We start from the raw sequence: 21,628 nt of genomic DNA, 5'->3' as shown, positions 1-21,628 counted from the left end.
ATTTTACACAAATTTAAGTTTTCAAAAAATAGGTCAAGTATTTATCCTATGTTTAGTCCATTAAAAGACCATTTATTAAACAGAACTGCAGACCATACGCTAGAAATAGTATAGTCATCCCTTGATATTGGTCCTAGATCCCTCTCCCCCAATACCAAAAGCCATGGACGCTCAAATCCCTTATATAAATTGGCACAGTATTTGCATATAACCTACACACACCCTCGGACATCCTCAGTATACTTTATCTCTGGACGACTTATAATACCTAATACAATGTAAATGCTATATAAGTAACTTCATGCTCCCTCTCAGCCTCTGAGTGATTGCTTTGAGCACTTAATTGCTTTTTAGGAGCCATATTTTCACAGAAACAAAGGGTACACAAAACACAAGAAGCAAACCAACAAGATGCGAGGCAAACAACGCTCAAACACCCAGTGCTGGAGAGAGACTGAGGGTCTGTGCAATGGCGGGAGGCTCCTGCTGGCCATGCCTACACATCACTTCCTTCACCTCGGATTCAGCATAGTGCTTGGTGGGCAGGCAGCAAATTCCAGTTCTACCCTCTGGAAGTTTTTTTTCTCGAGTATTTTCAATCCATGGTTGATTCAATCTGTGGAGGTGGAACCCGTGGACATGGAGGGTGAACTGTGCACGCATATCACTGATGCTGGATATGCACTTGTGCATATTACATACATGGGAAATCGTTAACACTGCTAAGCATACTACTCTCAAAAGCAGTTTTACCCTGTACAAATCCTCTAACCTATTCTGAACTGAACTGCAAAGAAAAAGCAAAAGAAATACTTTAACTACAGTAGACATTTGCATTTTAAAAATTCAAAAATTTAATGCTTTTGGGTCTTGAGAAGATTACTGAGCATGAGACAAAAGTCAGCATTGCTTACAAAATCCTTGAATATGGAGAGTATATTCAAAACATTCATGTACAGAGCATATGAGTGAATGTGTGTTACAGAATTTTGTCTTCCAGCCAATCTATTCCTGTTGTTTTATTCTAGTTTTACATCTTTTAAAGATAGGGATTTAATAAAATAATACTAGATTGAGCTTTTCTAGTAAACAACTGAAAAAAAAAAACACAGCAAAAGGATACAGATTTTTCTGTAGCTGTTCTCATTTTCAAGGCCAGTTTGATTTTTATTGTGAAGTGATATTTCAGTTAACACTATGCTAAAAATAAAATGGACTGTATTATGGTTTTATCCACAAAATTCAAGTATCTTACTGCTAAAATATTCCAAAATGAGTCCAGTAAATACCTTCCTTTTCCCATTGCCTGACTGAGAGAAGAATCCAACCATTCTTATCGATTAAAAGTTAACTGGGCTGAGGACAACTATGCTAAAAACCCTGCAAACCAAAGCCGATCATCCAAAAGTCTAAAACACTAACACTTTCCAGCCAGGATAGAAAAACGAGCATCCAAAGTAAAGAGAACCACATGACTGCTCAAGCAACCAATCGAAAACCACTTCTCTATTATTAGAGCTAATAGTTACTCGAAGCTTGAAGTTTCCGCCTTCATTATTATTGGTGGCTCCTAGAGTCACAGCTTCAATGTCAAATGTGACAGTGGACCCAGAAGTAACTGCGGGTAACTGATTAGTCATTTCTTTTCCATTTACAAACACTGCACCTAAAATGTTAATGCAAAGAGTCATTTACATATGAGCAATAACTATAAGAGAACTGAAACAATTTCTAGATTACTGATAGCACAGCTAATTTCTTTCTTGCTTCTTTATTTTTTAATGTTTCATTGTTTTTGGTGAAATTTATACAACAAAATCCACGCCCATTCAACTACATCTACACATAACGTTCAGTGACATCAGTTACATAACACAGCTCATTTCTTAATTCAGATAAAGAACACGAACTGCCCACTGTTCATACAGATAATGCATTTATATATGTTACTTAACCTCTCATCCCCAGGGCAAAAGACAAAGTTAAATCCTTAATCACATTTTAGAGTCCATGGATCTACTTTATTCCAATATGGATGGCATCAAAAGAAAGTTGACTTCTTTACAAATTTGTAAACAATAGCAAAATTGCTTCATGTGGAATAAACAATAATCTTGTTCTATCTAAAGCCTGACCCCATATCATGAAACATTAATATTTCTTGGCAGTGATTTTTTAAACTGTGATTACTGGGGAGCAATAAACAGTCTCCCCCATCCCTAAACTGCGAACGTGCTGAACTGAGAGGGTCCACGCACACAGACTCCCGAGGCAGATGCTGTTGGGTGTTGTCAGTTATCAACTCACAGCAACCCCATGTGACAGGACAGAACTGACCCCTGGGGTTGTCTAGGCTGTCATCTTTACGGTAGCGGATTGCCAGGTCTCTTCCTCATGGAGCCGCTGGATGGGCTCAAACCACCAGCCTTTCAGTGAGCAGCCAAGTGTGTAACCATCGAGTCACTGGGGTACTTTGGAGGACTGCTTAGTTCAAATTCCGGCATGGTCACTTCCCAGCACTGAGAATTTCAGTCAGTTACCTAACCTCTCTGAGTCTTAGTTTTCATCATTTATAAAATGGACATAATACTAGTACCCATTTCATAGAGTTGTTAGAAGGATCAAATGATTTATTTGTAAAGGCTCTGGACCACTGCCTACTACATGTTGTTATTGTTGTTTGATGCTGTCAAGTCAGCTCTGACGCATAGTGACCATATGTGCAACAGAACAAAACCCCGCCCGGCTGTGCACCATCCTCACAATCCTTGCCATACCTGAGCCCACTCTTGCAGCCACTGTGTCAATCCATCTCATTAAGGGTCGTCCTCATTTTTGCTGACCCTCCACTTAACCCTGCCTAGTACACAGCAGCCATATAAATACATCATCAAGACCTAAATCTTCTCATCTGCTGATGTAAGTGTGTGATACTGGAACAGATTCACATCTCAGTGTTGTACTACCTGTATTTCAAGAATGGCAGTTATTCCTCTCTTACCATTTGTACCAATGCACACTGCTTGATCCCGCTGCAGAGAGTCATATCCATTCTGCTTTTCTGCACACACTCCTATACTGTCTCTTCTGTCTGGTTGTCCCACAGTTTCGATTCTGTCAATGAGGTTAAAGGGTCATTTAATCTTTACTTCTTAAAACATAGCACCTAATGGCTACTAAGCTTAAAAAGAACAAGCTCATCACAGTTGTTCTTTTCTAAACAATAATAGTGAATGACTGAGCACTTGCTATATTTTAGACATGTTCTAAAAATTTTCTACCAATCTATCTTATCTTTTTCATTCAATTCTCTGACAGTTCTCACCTATCAGGTAGGTACTATTATTATCATGCTTACTTTATAGATGAGGAAAATGAAGCATAAGAGGAAAAAAGATTTTAAAAACTGAAATAATCTGACGAAGATCACCTGGCTGATAAGTGGTGGAATCAGGACTAGACTCCAGGCATTCTGACTCCAGAGTCTATATTCCTAACCACTCATAGCTATCATGGCAGACATGTTTCTATTTTATATCCTGTCTCCAGACATATACAAAATTTGTCATATTTGACATTATAATGAATTTGACTCTTACTGCCGTCACCTAAACCTTTAATGTGAAGGTCAATGATTTGATTACTGCTTGTCAAGTGTTTAAAGCCTTTAAAAACAGATATAAGAGTTCTAAGAAAAAAAAAAGACATGTGGTTACGAAACACTATTTTTTCCGGAGGACTTCATATGTAGAAAAATCACACCTTTTCTTTTGCATTTTTGTCTCAGTTATGCCAACACACCATTCCTCCTGTGTTCCAGAGTAGGAAACAGCCATAAACGTAAATATACATCCCTGTTATAAGAGTCATCCTTCCCTCCATTCTGAAAAGCCAGATTTTGCAAGGACAGAAGAAGAAAAATTAGTGTGTAACAGAATGTGGCTTTTCCAAGGGCAGGTTTGATTACTTATACTCAAGGTGGCCCCAAAATGTCATTAATCATAAAAGTGGCAAACATACATGATCATAGAGAATATGTGGGCAGGCTTCTGAAATATTTCATACCTGACACAGCAGTCTAAAGAAATACAGCACAGCTTCTCTAATGCATTTAAAAATGAGACACAATTAATAAAAAATCAACTGATGCACAAGTGTGTAGGAATGTATCTATTGCATAGAATAAAGTAGAAGGTTCTAGCTGATAATTTTTCTCAAAGGTAAACTATTCTAAGAAAAAACAGTCCAAATAAAGGAGTGCTATTGACAGCAATAAGAAAGCTAACCTATTCCTATTATTCTGTACTCGGGCTAACTTTGATTAGAGTTAGGCAGCCCAGCCTCCCTTATCATACAACCTCAAACTTCCTACTTCCTACAGTGAACAACTGGTGCAGAAATCCAAAAGTTCAGCTAAACAGCTAATGAACACATGAAAAATGTTCAACTTTATAATAAAGATAATAAATATTACAACGAGAATTTTATTTTGGCCTATCAGTTACCGACTGAGAAAAAACAGCAGTATTTAATGTTGACAAGGATGGGATGACATCACTACCCTCACGCACTGCTCAGAAGATTGAGAACGCTTCCGGAAATGCAGTCAGCAAGTCTGCGTATCACTAACAGGAAACTATCCCAAGGAAGAGAGAATAGCCCCTCTGCCAACAAACAGGGCCACGCACAGTCTGACTTGTCAAGAATAAGGAGGAAAGAGAAGGTGCCTCAGCAAGCCACGGCAAGGAAAGACTTTCAATGCAGTAAGACATCCTTTACATTTCACATGAATCCTAAAATACAGTCTATTCTCTCTCAAAATGAAATAAATAACTTGCATAGGCCTGTATAAAATCAGTCCCGTTTAAAATCAGAAGGGGGTCCATCAGGGTTGTATCCTTTCCCCATACTTATTCAATCAGTATGATGAGCAAATAATCTGAGAAGCTGAACTATATGAAGAAGAACATGGCATCAGGACTGGAGGAAGACTCATTAACAACTGTGATATGCAGACAACACAATTTTGCTTGCTGAAAGTGAAGAGGACTTGGAGCACTTACTGATGAAGATTAAACACTACAGTGTGCAGTATGAATTACACCTCAATATAAAGAAGACCAAAATCCTCACAAATGGACCAATGAGCAGCATCACAATAGATGGAGAAAAGATTGAAGTTGTCAATGACGTCATATTGCTTGGTTCTACAATCAACACCAATGGAAGCTGCAGTCAAGACATCGAAAGATGTGTCTCATTGGGCAAATCTGTCTCCTTGAAGACTAAGATGTGCCTGACCCAAGCCATGGTATTGTCAATCACTTCATATGCATGTGAGAGTTGGACAATGAATAAGGAAGACCGAAGAAGAGTTGATGCTTTTGAGTTGTGGTGCTGGCGAAGAATGCTGAAAGTACCATGCTCTGCTAAAAGAACTAACAAATCTGTTCTGGAGGTAGTACAGCCAGAATGCTCCTTGGAAGAGAGTATGGCCAGACTTCGTCTCACCTACTTTGGTCATGCTGTCAGAAAGGACTATTCTCTGGAGAAGGCTAACATGCTTGGTAAAGTGGAGAGTCAATGAAAGAGGGGAAGGCCCTCAACAAGATGGACTGACATGGTGACTGCAGCAATGGGCTCGGGTACAGTTGATGTTGTTGTTAAGTGCCGTCGAGTCGTTTCCAACTCATAGCGACCCCATGCACAGCAGAACGAAACACTGCCCGACCCCGTGCCAGCCCCACAATCCCTGCTATACTTGAGCCCATCATCGCAGCCACCGTGTCAATCCATTTCGTTGAAGGCCTCCCCCTCTTTCGTCGACCCTCCACTCTACCAAGCATGACATCGGATACAGTAGCAATTGTGAAACTGGCACAGGACCGGGCAGTGTTTCGTTCTCCTGTACGCAGGGTTGCTATGAGTCAGAGACGACTCGACAACACGTAACAACAACAACATAGTCTTGTATCTGTGATAGAAGTTATGAATCTTTCAACAAAGAAAACCCTAGGATGGCAAAGTCATTGGTGAATTTTATTAAACATTTAAGAAATAATTGCAATTCTACACAAGTTCTTCTGGAATAAAAGAGTAAGAAACAATACTGAACTCATTTTTAGAGGCCAGTAATATCATCATACCAAAATCAGACAAATACTGTAAGAAACGAAAACCAGTAAATATCCTTCAGGTGAAGAGACATAAAAATCTCAATAAAATATTAAAAAGCAAATTTAGCAATATATATAAGGAGTAATACATGGCCAAGTGGGGTTTCTTGAGGGAACACAAAGCTGGTCCAACAACAGAAATCCTTCATTGTAATTCACCACATCAACAGAAGAAGAACCATGTGATTATATGCAGAAATTGAACATAACAAAATGAAGCATCAGTTCATGATAAATACTTTCAGCAAACTAGGACCAGAAGGGAATTTCCTTAACCCTGTAAAGTGTATGTACAAAAACCTACAGCTCACCACAAGAACCCCTGCCTCCATGACCCAGAGCCCAGAAGTACCAGATGGTGCTTGGCTACCATTACCAACAACAACAGAAGGTCCTGGATAGAGTGGGAGAAACATGTGCAAGAAACTCAAAATCATAGAAAAGACAAGGCTTATTGGTGTGATAGAGACTGGTGGGACACCCAAGAATACGGCCCTTGGATACCTTTCAAGCTTAGAAGTGAACTCACCCCTGTGGCTCAACCTTCAGCCAAACAATAGGCCTATAAAGTAAACAATAACACCAGGGAGATACACACTTCTCAGAACAATCAATCACACAAGATCTGCCCAGGGACAAAGCTCAGAAGGCAGGAATGGCTAGGAAAGGATGATGAAGGCAAATGGAAAGAAAAAAAAAGCAAAACAAAACCTACAACTAGCATCATACTTAAAGGTAAAAGACTGAATACTTTCCTACAAAGATCAGAACAAGGCAAGGATGTCTACTTTCAACACTCTTATTCAGAATCATATTAGAGGTTCCCACTTGTGTAATGAGACAAGAAAAAGATATAGACAAATTAAAAAGAATAAATAAAACTGTCTCTATTCACAATCATGAATGTTACAAGACAATCCCGATGAATCTGCAAAAGAAGTTATGGGGGCTAATAAGTAAATTTAGAAATGTTACAGGATGTAAGTCTAACAAAATATTTGCAAGATCTGTATGTTAGAAACTATGAAATGCTGATGAAAGACATTAAAAGAAACTAAATAAATGAAGAAATACACCATATTTAGATTGGAACATTTGAAATAACTGAGATATCAATTACTGCCAATTGGACCTATAGATTTAATGCAATCTCAGTCAAAATTCCAGCAGATTTTTCATAGAAAATGGACAAGATGAATCTAAAATGTATACGGAAAGCCAAAGGAACTAATAGAACTGAACCAATTTTGAAAAAGAACAAGAAAGTTGGAAGATGTGATCACAGTAAAAAGGACAGACTTCTAGATCATCAGAATAGAGTCCAGAATAGATCCACACATATGTAGACAATTGATTCTCGACTAAAGTGAAAAGGCACTTCAATGGAGAATAAACAAACTGTATATATCCACATGATGGAAGACTACTTAGCAAGAAAAAGGAATAAACTATTGAAATATACAACATGGATGAATTGCAAATGCATTATACAAAGGGAAAGAAGTCAAGCTATTTTATGAAATATTGGAGGAAGAGATAATCCCAACCATACAACATTTTGTTTTAGGAAATAGAAAACAGGGAAAATTCATCCAATTATTTTATGAGGCTATCAGAACTTTAATACAACCAGAAAATGACAGTATGAAAAGGAAAATTATAAGGCAATGTCATTAATGAATACAGATTTAAAAATCTAAATAAAAACATTAGCAATCCAAATCAGTAATTTATATATAACATAGAGCAATACCACCACGTAGGGTTCATCCCAGGAATGAAAAGATGACTTAACATTAGAACATCTATTCATGTAAATCACTGCATTAAGAGATTAAAGAAAAAAAACACATCTCCATGCAAAAAAGACATTTCACAAAATTCAACAGCCATTACTGTTGAATAATCATGATAAATTAGAAATACAAATATTTATCAAATTGTATTTTAACATAGGTGTTATGTCCACTGTTTTGGTTTTCTTTTTCAGAGCCTCTAATTATATATTTGCTTGGATCTCTTTTGCCTATCTTTTTCTATTTTACCCTGGAATCTCTTTTATCTTTTTTTTTGTTTCATTTGTTCACTTTTCTTTCTATCCCTCCTTCCCATATTATCCACTTCTCTTATGCTTCTTATAATTTAGCCTTTTTTTAATGCATTTTATTGAAATATAATTTACATACAGTGAAATACACAAAACTAAAGTGACATGGGTCAATGCATTTTTTTTTTTTTTTGCAGTGTTCTCTCCCTTCCCCTCCCACCCGGCAACCAACAAAGAAAGTTTCCCTCCATATATAAATAAACCTTTCCTTGACCCTCCACAACAACGAACTAGTATTATATTTGTCGTTCTGTGACTGACTTATTTCACTCAGCATAATGTCCTCCAAGTTCATCCATATTATGTGGTGTTTTGCAGACTCTACATTATTCTTTAGTGCTGTATAGCATTTCAGTATGTGTATGTACCATAGTTTGGTCATCCACTCTTCCGCTGATGGGCACGCAGGTTGTTTCCATCTTTTTGCTATTGTAAATAGTGCTGTGATGAACATGACCATGCATGTATCTGGTCCTATCCTGGTTCTCACCTCTCTGGGATACATACCTAGTAATGGGATTGCTGGGTCAAATGGCATCTCCAATTCCAGCATTCTGAGGAATCGCCATACTGCTTTCCACAGTGGTTGTGTCACTTCACAGTCCCATCAGCAGTGTATGAGAGTCCCAATCTCTCTACATCCCTGCCAGCATTTGTTATTTTCTGTCTTGTTGAACTGTGTCATCAGTGCTGGGGTGAGATGGTATAACTCATTGTTGTTTTGCTTTACATCTCTCTGATGGCCAATGATTGTGAGCATCTCTTAATGTATTAGCTGGCCACCTGAATATCCTCCTTGGTGAAGAGTCTATTCACGTCTTCTGCCCATTTTTCAACTGGATTGTTAATTCCTTTGGTGTTGAGGTGTTGGAGTTTTCCATCAATCTTAGAGATAAGTCCCTTGCCAGATACGTAATTATCAGCAAATAGGAATTTGTTGCTGTCATTTTTGTCATGTGCTTTTTCATTGTGTCAATTTATAATTTTTTATGCTGAGCTCGTTTTGTTTATAAATCATGTTACCACTTCCTTCATTGCTATTGTTTTAGTATTTGCTGAATATTTGTGCTGATCCTCTTTTTTATTTTTATGTGAAGATTTATCATTTTTCTTTGAGGTTACCCTGTGATTTATAGTTTTCTTCCCAAGTTTAGAACAGTCCATTCTATCTTGTAGTTGTCTTGACTTCCCTACCATCTAGAAGTTCTGTAACGACACGGGTTTTTTTCCCTCTTTTTGGTTTGTAGTTGTCCTCATTTGTCAGTTGATGTCTCTGGTTCCCTGTTTACAATCTTGTAGGCTTATTTACTTTGGATACTTCCATGGGTTGGTTTCTGGGGTATATCATCATGTGTGTTAATGGTCAGTTGTTGTTGGCTGTTATTGCTTCTCTGTCCAAAGGGCTCCCATTAGCATCTCTTGCAATGTTGGTCTGGTTTTTACAAATTCCCTTAATTTCTGCTTATCTGGAAATGTCTTAATTTCACCATCATATTTGAGGGGCAGTTCTGCTGGGTACGTAAATCTTGGTTGGAAATTTTTCTCTTTCAGGGTTTTATATATACCATCCCATTGTCCACTCACCTGCATGGTTTCTGTCGAGAAATCCGAGTTTAGTCTTATTGGTTGCCCCTTGAAAGCAACTTATTGTTTTTCCTGTGCTGCTCTCATGATTCTTTCTTTGTCTTTGGTTTTGGTGAATTTGATGATCATATGTCTGGGTGATTTTCTTTTGGTGTCTATCCTGTTTGGGGTTCGTTGGACTTGCTGAATGGATATATTCTCATCTTTCATCATACCAGGAAAATTCTCTTCCAACAAAACTGTGACAATTTTCTCTGTGGTTTTATTTGTCTCTTCCTGTTCTGGAGTTCCGATTACACATAGGTTATTCCTTGTGATGGTATCCCACATGAACCTTAGGTTTTCTTCATTTCATTTTGATCTTTTTTTCTGATTTATCCCTTTCCAAAGAAGTGTTCAGATATTTGCCTTCAATCTCCCTAATTCTGTCTTCCATTGATTCAACTCTACTCCTTTGTCCATTCAATGTTTTATCTATTTCTGAAAATTTAGTATTAATCTTCTGGATTTCTGTCTGTAGATTTTGTGTCATTTCTAATTTTTCATTTATTTTGTCATTTTGTTCTTATATTGTCTTTTGAAATTGTTCTAGGGTTTTCTCTGTGCTTTCCTTGGTCTGTCTCTCAGTTTGTTGAAGATACCTAAATAAAATTCTTTTGAATTTCTTATCAGGGAGTTCCAATGCTGCGTCTTCCTCAGAGAAGTGTTTTGGGTCTGTATCCTGGTCCCTTGTTTCTCCTGCTTTATCTTGCTTCTTTGTGTGGACTGTGATGCTCTGTTGTCTCTGAGACATGTGATGTTTTTGTGTTTATATTTAATTGGTGATTGTATGTTAGAGTGACTTGCCCATGATTTTTGTTTTCTTTGTATGTTATCTATGCAGGCAGGGTACTGTACTGTGCTCCTCTATTCTCTAGTTGACAGCACTTATACACTCACCACCTGTCTTCTTTCCTGTTGTCAGCCTCTAGTATGTCCTTGCCGACCTTGGCAAACAGAGCCTGTTCTTAGGTCCCTGGAATCCAAATGAGAATGCTATCACTTTAAAATCCAAAATGGTTGCCACTTGTAAAAATTGAAAATGGCTGCACCCTCGGTCACTTTAAATATCCAAAATGGCTGCCGCTTGTAAACATTCAAAATGGCTGTGCCCTGGGTCACTTTAAATATCCAAAATGGCCACCGCTTGTAAACATTCAAAATGGCTGCACCCTTGGTCACTTTAAATATCCAAAATGTCTGCTGTGTGTAAACAATCAAAATGTTTCCTTTCCTAGTCATAGGCTACCAGCACAGTCGTCCCTGCAGCCCTTGGTGACCAGGCTGATCTTTAGGTCAATTCTCAGGTCCTGACACCACTTGGAAATATTCAGGCTGTTGGTCCCATCAGAGTAGCTGACAGTCCGCAGCTCTAACCATCTCTGTACTCACTGTTTTCATTCAGGTTTTTCCACTAGTTGGTGCCTAATCCACTTCTGCATAGTTCCTTTCAAAGCTCAGGGCCCCAGGATTATCTTCTTTATCTGTCTACTGGTTTTTCTTTTCTTTGTTGAAGAGGGTCTGTGTAACTTGTCTGCTTATTCCTCCATCTTACCAGAAGTCCTCTAAACCCATCTTATAGTTTAGTCTCGATTTCAGAAACAATGTCTCTTTCTTCTATTTCCTAAATGCTGGCAATTGCTATTTCATATCTCCCTATCCTCTGTTCACCACCTCCTAATATCTGATCATCTCTTCCCTGAGTTCTTGTATTTCCTTTGTATAGATAGTATGAACATTCCTTTTTGTGTGAGTTAGATTAATAGAATGTGTTTTCTTGTAATAGTAGGAGGGGTAGAAGGGAGTGGATGGCACACAGGATAACTTTCAGGCTTCACAGCTCTCTGGCTGGCCCTGTTGCTGCAGGAACATGCCACCTTATGAGATGGCACCTCTGTGAAGCCAACTCTCCTTTGATACCCTAAATCTCATCGGGTTCAAAAGGGCTTTCATTGCCAGACTTGAACATCTTCAAAGGCTACTTCACAGACCACTGTCACCAAGGGACACAGTCCTTTCATTCTAAGATGAGGCACTCTGGGCTCCCCAGGGCATTTTCTGTACCTCTTCTGCCCCTTCTCTAAAGTGTAAAGAAGTGAAAGTTCAGAAAGGGAGACCAGTAAGGAAGCTATTATGATAACCTTGGTGAGAGCTGATGGTTGTCTGGTCAGGATGGAGCAGTGGAGGTAGTGATAAGTGGCCAGAATCTGGATATATTTTGCAAGCAGAACTGTTAGAATTTACTACTGACTGATTGTGGATGTGAGACAGAAATTTTAGTCAAGGAAGACCCCAGGGTTTTACACTAAGTAACTGGAAGAACAGCACTGCCATTACTGAGGTACTGAAGGACATAAGAAGAGCAAATTTCTGGGGGAATATCAGTTTGTTCTTTGACGAATTAAATTTGAGTTCTGTGTTAGACACCCACCAGCCACTCCTTGGAAGGAAGATGGGGCAATCTACTTCCTTAGCGATACTGCCTCGGAAACCCAAGCAGGGTTCACTATGAGTCGGGTCCGACTTGATGGTACATAACAACAACAACAACATTAGACATCTAAGTGAAAATGTGGACTAGGCAGTAGGATAAAAACATCTGGAGTTTAGTGGAGAGGTCCAGGCTGGAGATATTAACTTGGGAGCAGTCAACACCTATATAGTATTTAAAGCTATGAGACTAGATGAGATCAGCCAGAGAATGAGGGCAGAGAGAGAACACTGGGGGACTCCAACATTAAGTAACTGGGGAGAAAAAAAGAACCCACAAAGGATTCTGAGGAGGATTATCAAGGGAGGTAGAGCAGAGAGAAGCAGGAGCATGTGAAGTCCTTGAAGACAAAGAGAAGGAAATATTTCAAAGATGAGGAAGTATCAAATGCTGCTGATAGATCAGGTAAGAAAAAGAACAAGAACTGACCTTTGAATTTACAATGTGGAGGTCATTAGTGACTTTGACATGAGCAGTGTCAAAGAGTGTTGCTGATGTTGTTGCTTTGTGCCCTTGAGTTGGACCTGACTCATAGCAACCCCTCCTTGGGTTTCCGAGGTGGTATCACTATGGAAGTAGATTGTGCAACCCTCCTTCCAAGGAGTGGTTGGTGGGTCTGAACCGCCAGCCTTCTGGTTAGCAGTCAAATGCCTTAGGCACTATGCCACCCGAGCTCCTTAACGGAGTATACAGTTCTTGTGTTTTTAGAATTGGTCGCGTAAAGCATCAGATGTTATAATACAGAAGCATTTCATAATGAAAATATTTAAACAGAAGTTTCCACGTGCCCTATTAAGATTTTAAATTTAAAAACTTTATGAGAGTAGATTCAAAAGAAAAATGGAAACTTCTAGGGCTGGTAGGTACATTGTAGCACTTTTGTTCTGAAATTTTCCACTTCAGAAAATCTAATGGATTAGGGGCAGGGAGGAACCTAAGCCAAAATTAATTAAAAAAAAAAAATTTATATATATAATTTCTTTTTCATTGTGTTTTCTGTGAGCCAAAATGACTTTTAAAACATAAGCTAGATAGATATGAAAGATAACATGCATGCTTCCAAATCAATGACAATTTCATACCCTTTCAAAGCTAAGTAGTATTAGCTTCTCACTGACATCTCCTTTGGGGCAGATTTTACCTTGTTATATTTATAAAATATGTATCTATCGAAAGTAAGTGGTGTTTAATTACATTACTAAGGAAATGAGAGCAAGGGAAAGCAAACAAAAACCGTATCCAGATCGTGTCATTCGTTAGTTCAGCATCCTTCACTGGCCTTCCTTCTCACTCCAAGTGAAGGCAGAGTCCTACAAGACTCAACATGATCAGTGAAGCACAGCATAAGGGTTAAGGGTATAGACTCCGCCAGCCTGTCAGGACTTGAATCTCAGCTCCACTATTAAACTATCCATATAACCACAGTGGGATGCTTACTCTCTTTATGCCTCAGTTCGCTCGACTATAAACTGTGTCTACCTCATAAGGATGTAATGAGGATTTACATACATTATTTAAGTGGTTGGAAGTAGCACACAGTTGGGCCTAACTGTTAGTTGGTGAAGTCAAATGCAGAGCATGACCTTCAAGACTATGGTACCTAAACCTGGCTTATTTTCACCTGGAAAGGGTGTCGAAACAGCCTTTTGTGGGGAAAAAATGATCTCTCTGTGTGGTATCAAATATCCTCAGGTGAGCTCCCAAAGGAGCATTTCTTTTAGGAATGAAAGAAGAAATATACACAGCCTGTCCAAAAGAGCGACCTATCCTTCGGGGACTCTGTGTCCTCATCTCTACTAACCCACTATACTTGCAGTACTTGCTGCACTTGGTACTTTTTCTACCTCTGTATCTTTGGTTCTTGCTTTGTTTGCCCCACCTACACTTCCCTTTCCAGCTCTAGTTGAGATGAAGCCTTCACCAGTCTCTCATCTGGAACGAACTTCTCCGTTCTCTATGTTTCATGTAGCATCTGGATCTTTCTTTTATTACTTTATAAACCTCCTACTCTATGCTGAGCTGAAGCTTCTGTTTTTTAAAAAAAAAAAAAAACACGAAAAAAAACCCTTGCATTCACTACATATTCACTACATACTTAGTACTGTAAATATCATCTAAGTGATTATTAGAGTTGAACAAAATGATCAGCCTCATTGAAAGAGAAAAATCTGGAGTTACTCAAGCGAACTATCTTCACATTTTAGTTTAAGACAAGGAGAATATAAATAGGAAAAAGGTCTATAAAATTCCTCATATATTATCTGGGAGGAATAGTTATTATATGTGAATACCCCAAAGTAGAACTGCCTTCATGATTTCATGTAATGTTTTCTCCACGAGCCAACTAAACTCCAGGGTAGAGAATCATAAAGGGGATCTATTCAGGAAACCAGCTGACTCATCTCACTTAAGTCTACAGTAAAAGCTCTGTGGGAAAAACTCTTCTGTCCAACATTCCCCATGACTGGAATAAGAGCCAGGCTTCAGCGTGAAGAACTACACACCACTATTCTGTAGGGGATCACTAGAGAAAATAAGAAGCTCCAGCAAAGCTGTATTCTCCTTGGGATTATGCAATGTGTCCAAATCTATGGAGGCACTGTCAAGATTTCAAAAACTCTAGTTAAAAACAAATTAATGTGTTAATCCTGGTTGAATCCAAGGAGAGTATGGCTATGCTCCTTTGAGATTTTCAGAGAATGATTAAATTGGTCTAGAATTTTTTTTCTTTATAAATATGACAATTAGTACTAAAAATATACCTCGTAATGCCCTGTGTAAAAAATGAAAGATCTCAAGCTTACATTCATTCAGAAAAGGTAATGCTAATGTTTAACCAAAGGTAGGCATTAGAATGAATTCACATATCCTAAGCAACCTCTTTCTAAAATATATCACTCTGGAAATTCTAAAATATAACCCCAAAGTTCTTTGGTATTTTACCATGAAGAAGTGAGGTCCAGAGAAGAACTGGACAGTGCCTGGCTACCATTACCTAAACATTTTGATTGAAGATTCCATAGAAGAATCCTGATCAAAAGGGGGAAAATGTAGAACAGAATTTCAAATTCATCCTTGAAACTATTATCCTGATAGAATCTTTAAACTTTAAATCAAAAATATCCCCTAAAGTCTTAACACCAAAAAAATAGTTTAACTTAACTAGTAAAAAAGGCATGCCTTCAGCATTATGCACTTTTGAGAACTATCTATATGGGATCAAACTGACAACAACAACTTGAGAAATTGGCTAGGAACCTTGGGGGGCAGTGAGTTTACGTTAATGAGGGAGGAACAACCCCCAAGAGGGAGAATGGTGGCACAACTCAAAGCATACAGTCAATGTTACTAATTGTACACATAGAAACTGTTGAATTGTTGTATGTTTTGCTGTGTATACTTTCAACAACAACAAAATAAATACAAGTCAAAAAAAAAAAAAAAAAGGGAGTATGGTCTATGTTTCTTTCCTTTGATCTGGGCTCTGTGACTGGTTGACTAGTTTGCAGGCAGCTTCCATTTCCTATCCTGAAACCCACTTCTTGGGTTCTTGGAACCCAGCCACCATGCTGTGAGGAAGCCTAAGCAGCTCACAGAAAGGCCCACATGGAGAGGAACCACGAACCAGACCCAATTTGCCAGGCATATGAGTGAGCCATCCTGGAAGTAGAGCCATCACCCCTATCTGAACTACCCTAGCTGGCATCTCACAGAGCAGAGACAAGCTGCCCTTGCCAAGGCCTGTCAAAAATGCAGTTTCACGAACAAAATAATGGGTATTGTTATTTTAAGCCTCTAAGTTTTGGGTGGTTTGTTATATAATGATAGGTAAATAGAACATCAATTTTTTACGCTCTTTGAATGAAAAAGCTTATAATAAAGAATAGCTAGCCTATTTTCTCTTTGATTGACCACCTCATGCTATTTGTGAGTGGTGGGGTAGCTCTGGAGCTAGACTGTCAGAGTTTGAATCCTGGGAAGTTAATCAGTCTCTGTGCTTCTGCTTTTTCATCTGTAAAAGGCAGGCAATAGTGGGAAGGCAAATGGGACTACTACCATGAGTACGTAAAAAAAAATATATGTATGTTTGACAGAGGATATTTCTATATATGTATTTATACGTGCTGCAAATATGTCCATGAATATAGTAGAGCATATGGGGGCAAAGTTATGAAAACTTCTTAGCCATAACCAAATACCTTGAGTGAATGAATCGCTTGAGCTGGGGGCTCATGACTACAGTTTCAGGACACGCCAAGGTCAACTGGAATAACATAGTCCACAAAGGTAATGTTCTCCATCTTACTTTTGGTGAGTAACAACTGGGGTCTTCAAAGTCTGTCTAAGGTACTACAACTACTGGTCTCTCCCTGTCTGGAACAAAGAAGAGTGAAGAAAATCAAAGAAGTAAGAAAACAATTGATCCAAAGGACTAATGGATCATGTGAATCTTAACTTCCACAACTCTGAGAGCAGAGCTAGATGGTGCCTGGTTACCAATGATGACTGCTCCGAAAGGGATTATAAGAGGAGGTCCTGGAATAGAGTGGGAGAAAAATACGCAACAAAATTCAAAACAATAAAAAAGACCAGGCTTACTGGTCTGATAGAGACTAGTGGAACCCAAGACTATGGCCCTTAGACACCCTTCAAGCCTGGAAATGTGTTCATTCCCATGGCTCAAGTTTCAACCAATAACAGACCAGGCCTGTAAGATGAACAATCAACATACTCCTTAAAACAACCAACCATATGAGATCAAAAGGGCAGCATTTGCCCAATGATAAGCTCAGAAGGCAGGAAGGGATAGAAAAGAAAGGAAGAATGCAACTGGGAAACACAAGGAGGAAATGGGAAGAGTGCTATTACATTGTGGCGACTGCAGTTAATGTCACAAAACAAACTGTGTAGGAATTGTTGAATGGAAAACCAATTTGCCCTGTAAACTTTCATCCAAATCACAATAAAAAGTTAATAACAACAACAAAAAAGGATAATAACAGCCTACCTCCTAGGCCATTAGATTACAGGAATCTGTTTTAAGAATGGAGGTGGTGGAGAGAAGAAATTGAAAATATGGTTAAAAAAATACTAAGATCAGGAAATCTTAGAAGCAAGGAAAGGGACAGCAGTAATGCTGACAGGAAATCCTGTAGGGCCCTGGAAGGAGGGGGTTGCTAGCAGACCTGAGTACCAAACAAGAGTGGGCTCTAGAAACTGGGAAGAGTCAACTGACACAGGTTTCTCAGATTCAGCATCTGTAAGCCTTCCAGAAATTTCATCATGGATAGACTGAGCTGAGCAACAGGGCAGCTTCTACTCAACGACAACTGTTGGTTGGTTATTGGATCTATTAGGCCCTCAAGCATCCTCAAAAAATGGAATAAGGTTGACATTTATGCAAGCATGCCTATTTGCCCCTCTTTTAGGCACAGGCATGTCCTACCTTCACATCTTTTTACTTAATTATCGATGTCTGAAATTCCTTTAATAAAGGGGAGGAAAAAAATTGTATTCTATATTCAAAGAAAAAAACGACAAACATGCAAAGGTCTGCCTACGATAATACTGAGCTTAGCTGAGTTTCGTTATTCACCCCGCCAAGTAAAGCCCAGATGTGCACCTCTAAGAATTTCTCAAAGCCTGGGAGGGATGGCTGCAGGGGACAGGCCTCAGAGTTTACCGAGCCCTACTGTGGCCTTGGTCCATAGCTGGTAAGCAGCAGAATTAAATCAATTTGTGTAGTTTCCAATGTCTTCTTCAATGAGTATTTATTGAAGGATTTAAGAAACATTATGTATGCAACCTATCAGACTTTGCCCTATGTTCCTAAGAGCATGAGCTTCAAAAGCAGGAGAGGCCACAGTCACCATCAAGAGAGGATATAAAGTCACATAAGAAAGAAAAGCAAAAGGGCTGAGGATAAAGAACAGAAAACTCTGGACTTCAGCACCACCTAAAATCGTATTTATTTTTCCATGAAAAAGACAAATGAGAAGCAAAATAGAGTTGCGGTTAAGAGCGTAGACTGGAGCCAGACTGCCTGCATCTAAATCCTAGCTCTGCTACTTAATAGTTGTGTGATTCTGGGTAAGTGATTTATCTTCTGTGTACTCAGTTTTCTCATCCCTAACATGGAGAAATATACCTGTCTCACTGGGCTACTATGAGAATCCAGTGAGTTAACACAAGAAAAGCACTCAGAACAGTTCCTGGCACATAGTAAATGCTATTTCAATATTAACTGCAATTATTACTACTACCACTATAATGATGGTAATGATATTTTAAGATACCTAGCATGAATGAACAATTTAGGAAGTCTTGCTACTGCACAGAAAAGCATGGTTCCCAGGAGATTTACTAATGGAAGTATTTCTGTAAATAAGGTACGTAAGCAAAAAAAAAAAAAAAAAGGTATATTAGTGTAGAAAACTCACGATTACTTAGGTGATAATTAACTAGACTTTTGGTATTAGACTCTTTGTTTCTATCTGTCGGTATTTTGTTAGTGATTAAGTCAGTCTTTCTTCATAATATAAGGGGTAAGAAGAGGTGTCAAAAATGACCCAATTCCTAAGCAAGTGCCTTCTGATAAATGCTGAGAGGTCCAATGATTTGGTTGGAGAGAACATGGCAACATTGGCTTAGATAAAACTTTCAGATACTCTCCATGCCTTATATAGTGAGGGATAGAGAATACGAGGATTTTGAGGCAAACAGTCACAATGAAATCCTATCATCTCAAGACTGAAAACTTAAAGGACAGTTTATAAACACCAAGTGTGGTGAAAATCAGGCAAGCCTTACTTCTCCAAACCAAAACTAAGCTTTGGTTTCTAGAAAGACCTATTTCAAAATATGATCATAGAGCACGCATCTCAGATAACTTGAGATTAAGAGAAAGGAAATTTTTCTAATACGAGAAGAAATGGGTAAACTGTCAGCCTGGAATTGAACTCACTCCTGTGGCTTCTAGCCAAACAAAAGACAGGCATGTAAGGTGAACATTTATATCAGGCAGATACACTCCTTAAAACAATCAATCACGGGAGAATAGAAGGGCAGTGTTGGTACAGGGAGACAGCTCGGGGGCAGGAATGCACAGGAAAGAAGGACACTATAGGGAAGAAGTGGGAAGAGAGCTATTAAACTGTTGGGAATTGCAGTCAATGTCACGAAACAAAATGTGTATAAGCTGCTGTATGAAAAATGAATTTTCTCTGTAAACTTCCACAATAAAAATTTGTTTAAAAAAAGATGAAAATAGGTAAAGGAATAGAAAATTAATTGGTGGTAGGAAAGATGTGCTTTCAGCTTGATTTTACAAAGAATTATATACACACAGTATGTTTATACTGATAGGGTGTCTCTCACAGAGACTTTCTACTTATTGATTTACAAAGAAAAGAAAAAACAACAACTTTCTTGGCCTCAAAGAGAGATTCTGTTTCGGGCTATTTACCAAGGGGAATGGAGACCTAACATATTGAGTGACTACTATGTATCACCTTTGTAATAACCCTACGAATGCATAAAAAGACTGCAGCAGAAAGAAATAAAAAGAACTTCCCCAAAGTAACACTAGCTATAAATAATGGAATATACTTAGTGGCTAAGGCACTTGACTGCTAACCAGAAGGCTGGTGGTTCAAACCCACCAGCCACTTCACAGAAGGAAGATGGGGCAATCTACTTCCATAGTGATATTGCCTCGGAAACCCAACAAGGGGTCGCTATGAGTCGGGTCCGACTCAAGGGCACATAACAACAACAACAACATTTCAAATCTAAAGCTCATGATTTTACTATACTTGAGGCATGACAGACATACAGACATGTTACTCTCTACTTGCCTGAATGTTAGTGTCTGCCCGCAGAAATATGTCGGAGCGTTGGAGTAGAGCACACCTGACCATTCCGAGTCATTCCGGAGGGCTATATTTCTTCGACTGCTCAGACTGTACCCCTCAAAGCCAGTTGTCCACTCTTTTTAAAAGCACAGATATTAAAAATTATTAGAACCTTTTGAGGAGTATCTTCAATACAGATGAATTAAATAAAAGTTCGAAGTAGAAAAGATAACTCTCAGGGGTCACGGGCAAGTTCAATAAAACTAAAGATTAAATGACAAACTGATAGTCTCACAAATTACAAAAAAAGATTTTGGTCTACTCCTGCATAGTTTGGCATGGAAAACAAAGTAAGTGTTATTGCCTATCTAGTAACAACATGGTTAGACCATAATTGCTTGAACTTATTTCAATCTGATCAAGAACTACATAAAACAGTAATGCAGATGAGAGATCAATTTCAAATAATAAGACTTTAAAGAAAAAGCCTTTGGAAAATCAGTGTCCTATGCAGTATTTAAAATCTTTGCTTTTCCTGATGCTAATACTCCTGTCTGCCATTATTTTTGGACTCAGGACATAAGACCTGATGAAAAATTCTCAAAATTCACATAAAATAATTTGAGCAAGAAGTAAAAGGTATGTTCCATGTTGTTGTCATCAATTCAGGATTTAGCCTTAGAAAAAAAGAGCTGTCAGGGTGCTGCCCTTAGCACAGAATGCAAGTGTTCCTATCTACAGTTCAATTTCAGGAATGAGAAGACAACACCATACCATGAGGCACCAATGTGGAGTGACCTATCTGAGGGACACTCCATGGACTCCACTCCTGCCGGCCATCTCCTCGGGCGCAGACTCTGAACTGATAATCAACATTGGGGTCTATGTGCAGGACGATGAATTCCGTTTCAGAGCCTACATATGCATCCTCAAAGTGATTTGAAGAACATTTACGGAACTGGAGTCTGTAATCTTGGGCTGTAAAGTCATCATCAACCTAAGGAGAAAGGCTTTATGTTAGACAATTGAACAAAGAATAACTTTTTTTCAGCATCACTGCTTAAAAGTTTTGAATAGGGCCACTCTGGGCTCAGCATTCAAGCTCATGTGCTGAATATGGGCTATTCTTGGGAAAGTCATAGGAAATATGCCATCACGATTTCCCTTCTTTTCTTCGTTGAACTGTATGTTTTATGCTTCCTAGTCTAATATGAAAACTTCTGCTTCCTTTGAAGAAATTCTGCCAACCAAAAGGTTGACAGTTCAAACCCACCAGCCACTCCATGGGAGAAAGATGTGGCAGTTGGCTTCTGTAAAGATTACAGACTTAGAAACTCTATAGAGCAGTTCTACTTATAGGAGCTCTGGTAGCGTAGTG

The 21,628-nt window shown here is 38.7% G+C and overlaps 1 protein-coding gene across 1 annotated transcript in view; it reads right to left on the bottom strand.

Moving 5' to 3' along the window:
- Nucleotides 1-1,409: 1,409 nt before the first annotated feature.
- The window catches only part of CRLF3 (cytokine receptor like factor 3), a 48,635-nt gene continuing 28,416 nt past the window's right edge, over nt 1,410-21,628 (bottom strand). The window contains exons 5-8 of the mRNA XM_007937337.2: nt 21,025-21,247; nt 20,254-20,386; nt 3,002-3,114; nt 1,410-1,666 (exon numbers count right to left, since the gene is read on the bottom strand). Of these exons, the coding sequence (XP_007935528.1) occupies nt 1,410-1,666; nt 3,002-3,114; nt 20,254-20,386; nt 21,025-21,247 (726 nt within the window). The remainder of the gene's footprint in view (nt 1,667-3,001; nt 3,115-20,253; nt 20,387-21,024; nt 21,248-21,628) is intronic.

The sequence above is a fragment of the Orycteropus afer genome, unplaced genomic scaffold (assembly GCF_000298275.1).
Source record: "Orycteropus afer afer isolate SDZICR_OR568_19922 unplaced genomic scaffold, OryAfe1.0 scaffold00042, whole genome shotgun sequence".
In the NCBI taxonomy this organism is placed as follows: domain Eukaryota; kingdom Metazoa; phylum Chordata; class Mammalia; order Tubulidentata; family Orycteropodidae; genus Orycteropus; species Orycteropus afer.
Note: the sequence above shows the minus strand (reverse complement) of the source record. Positions and strands in the feature narration are given on the sequence as shown.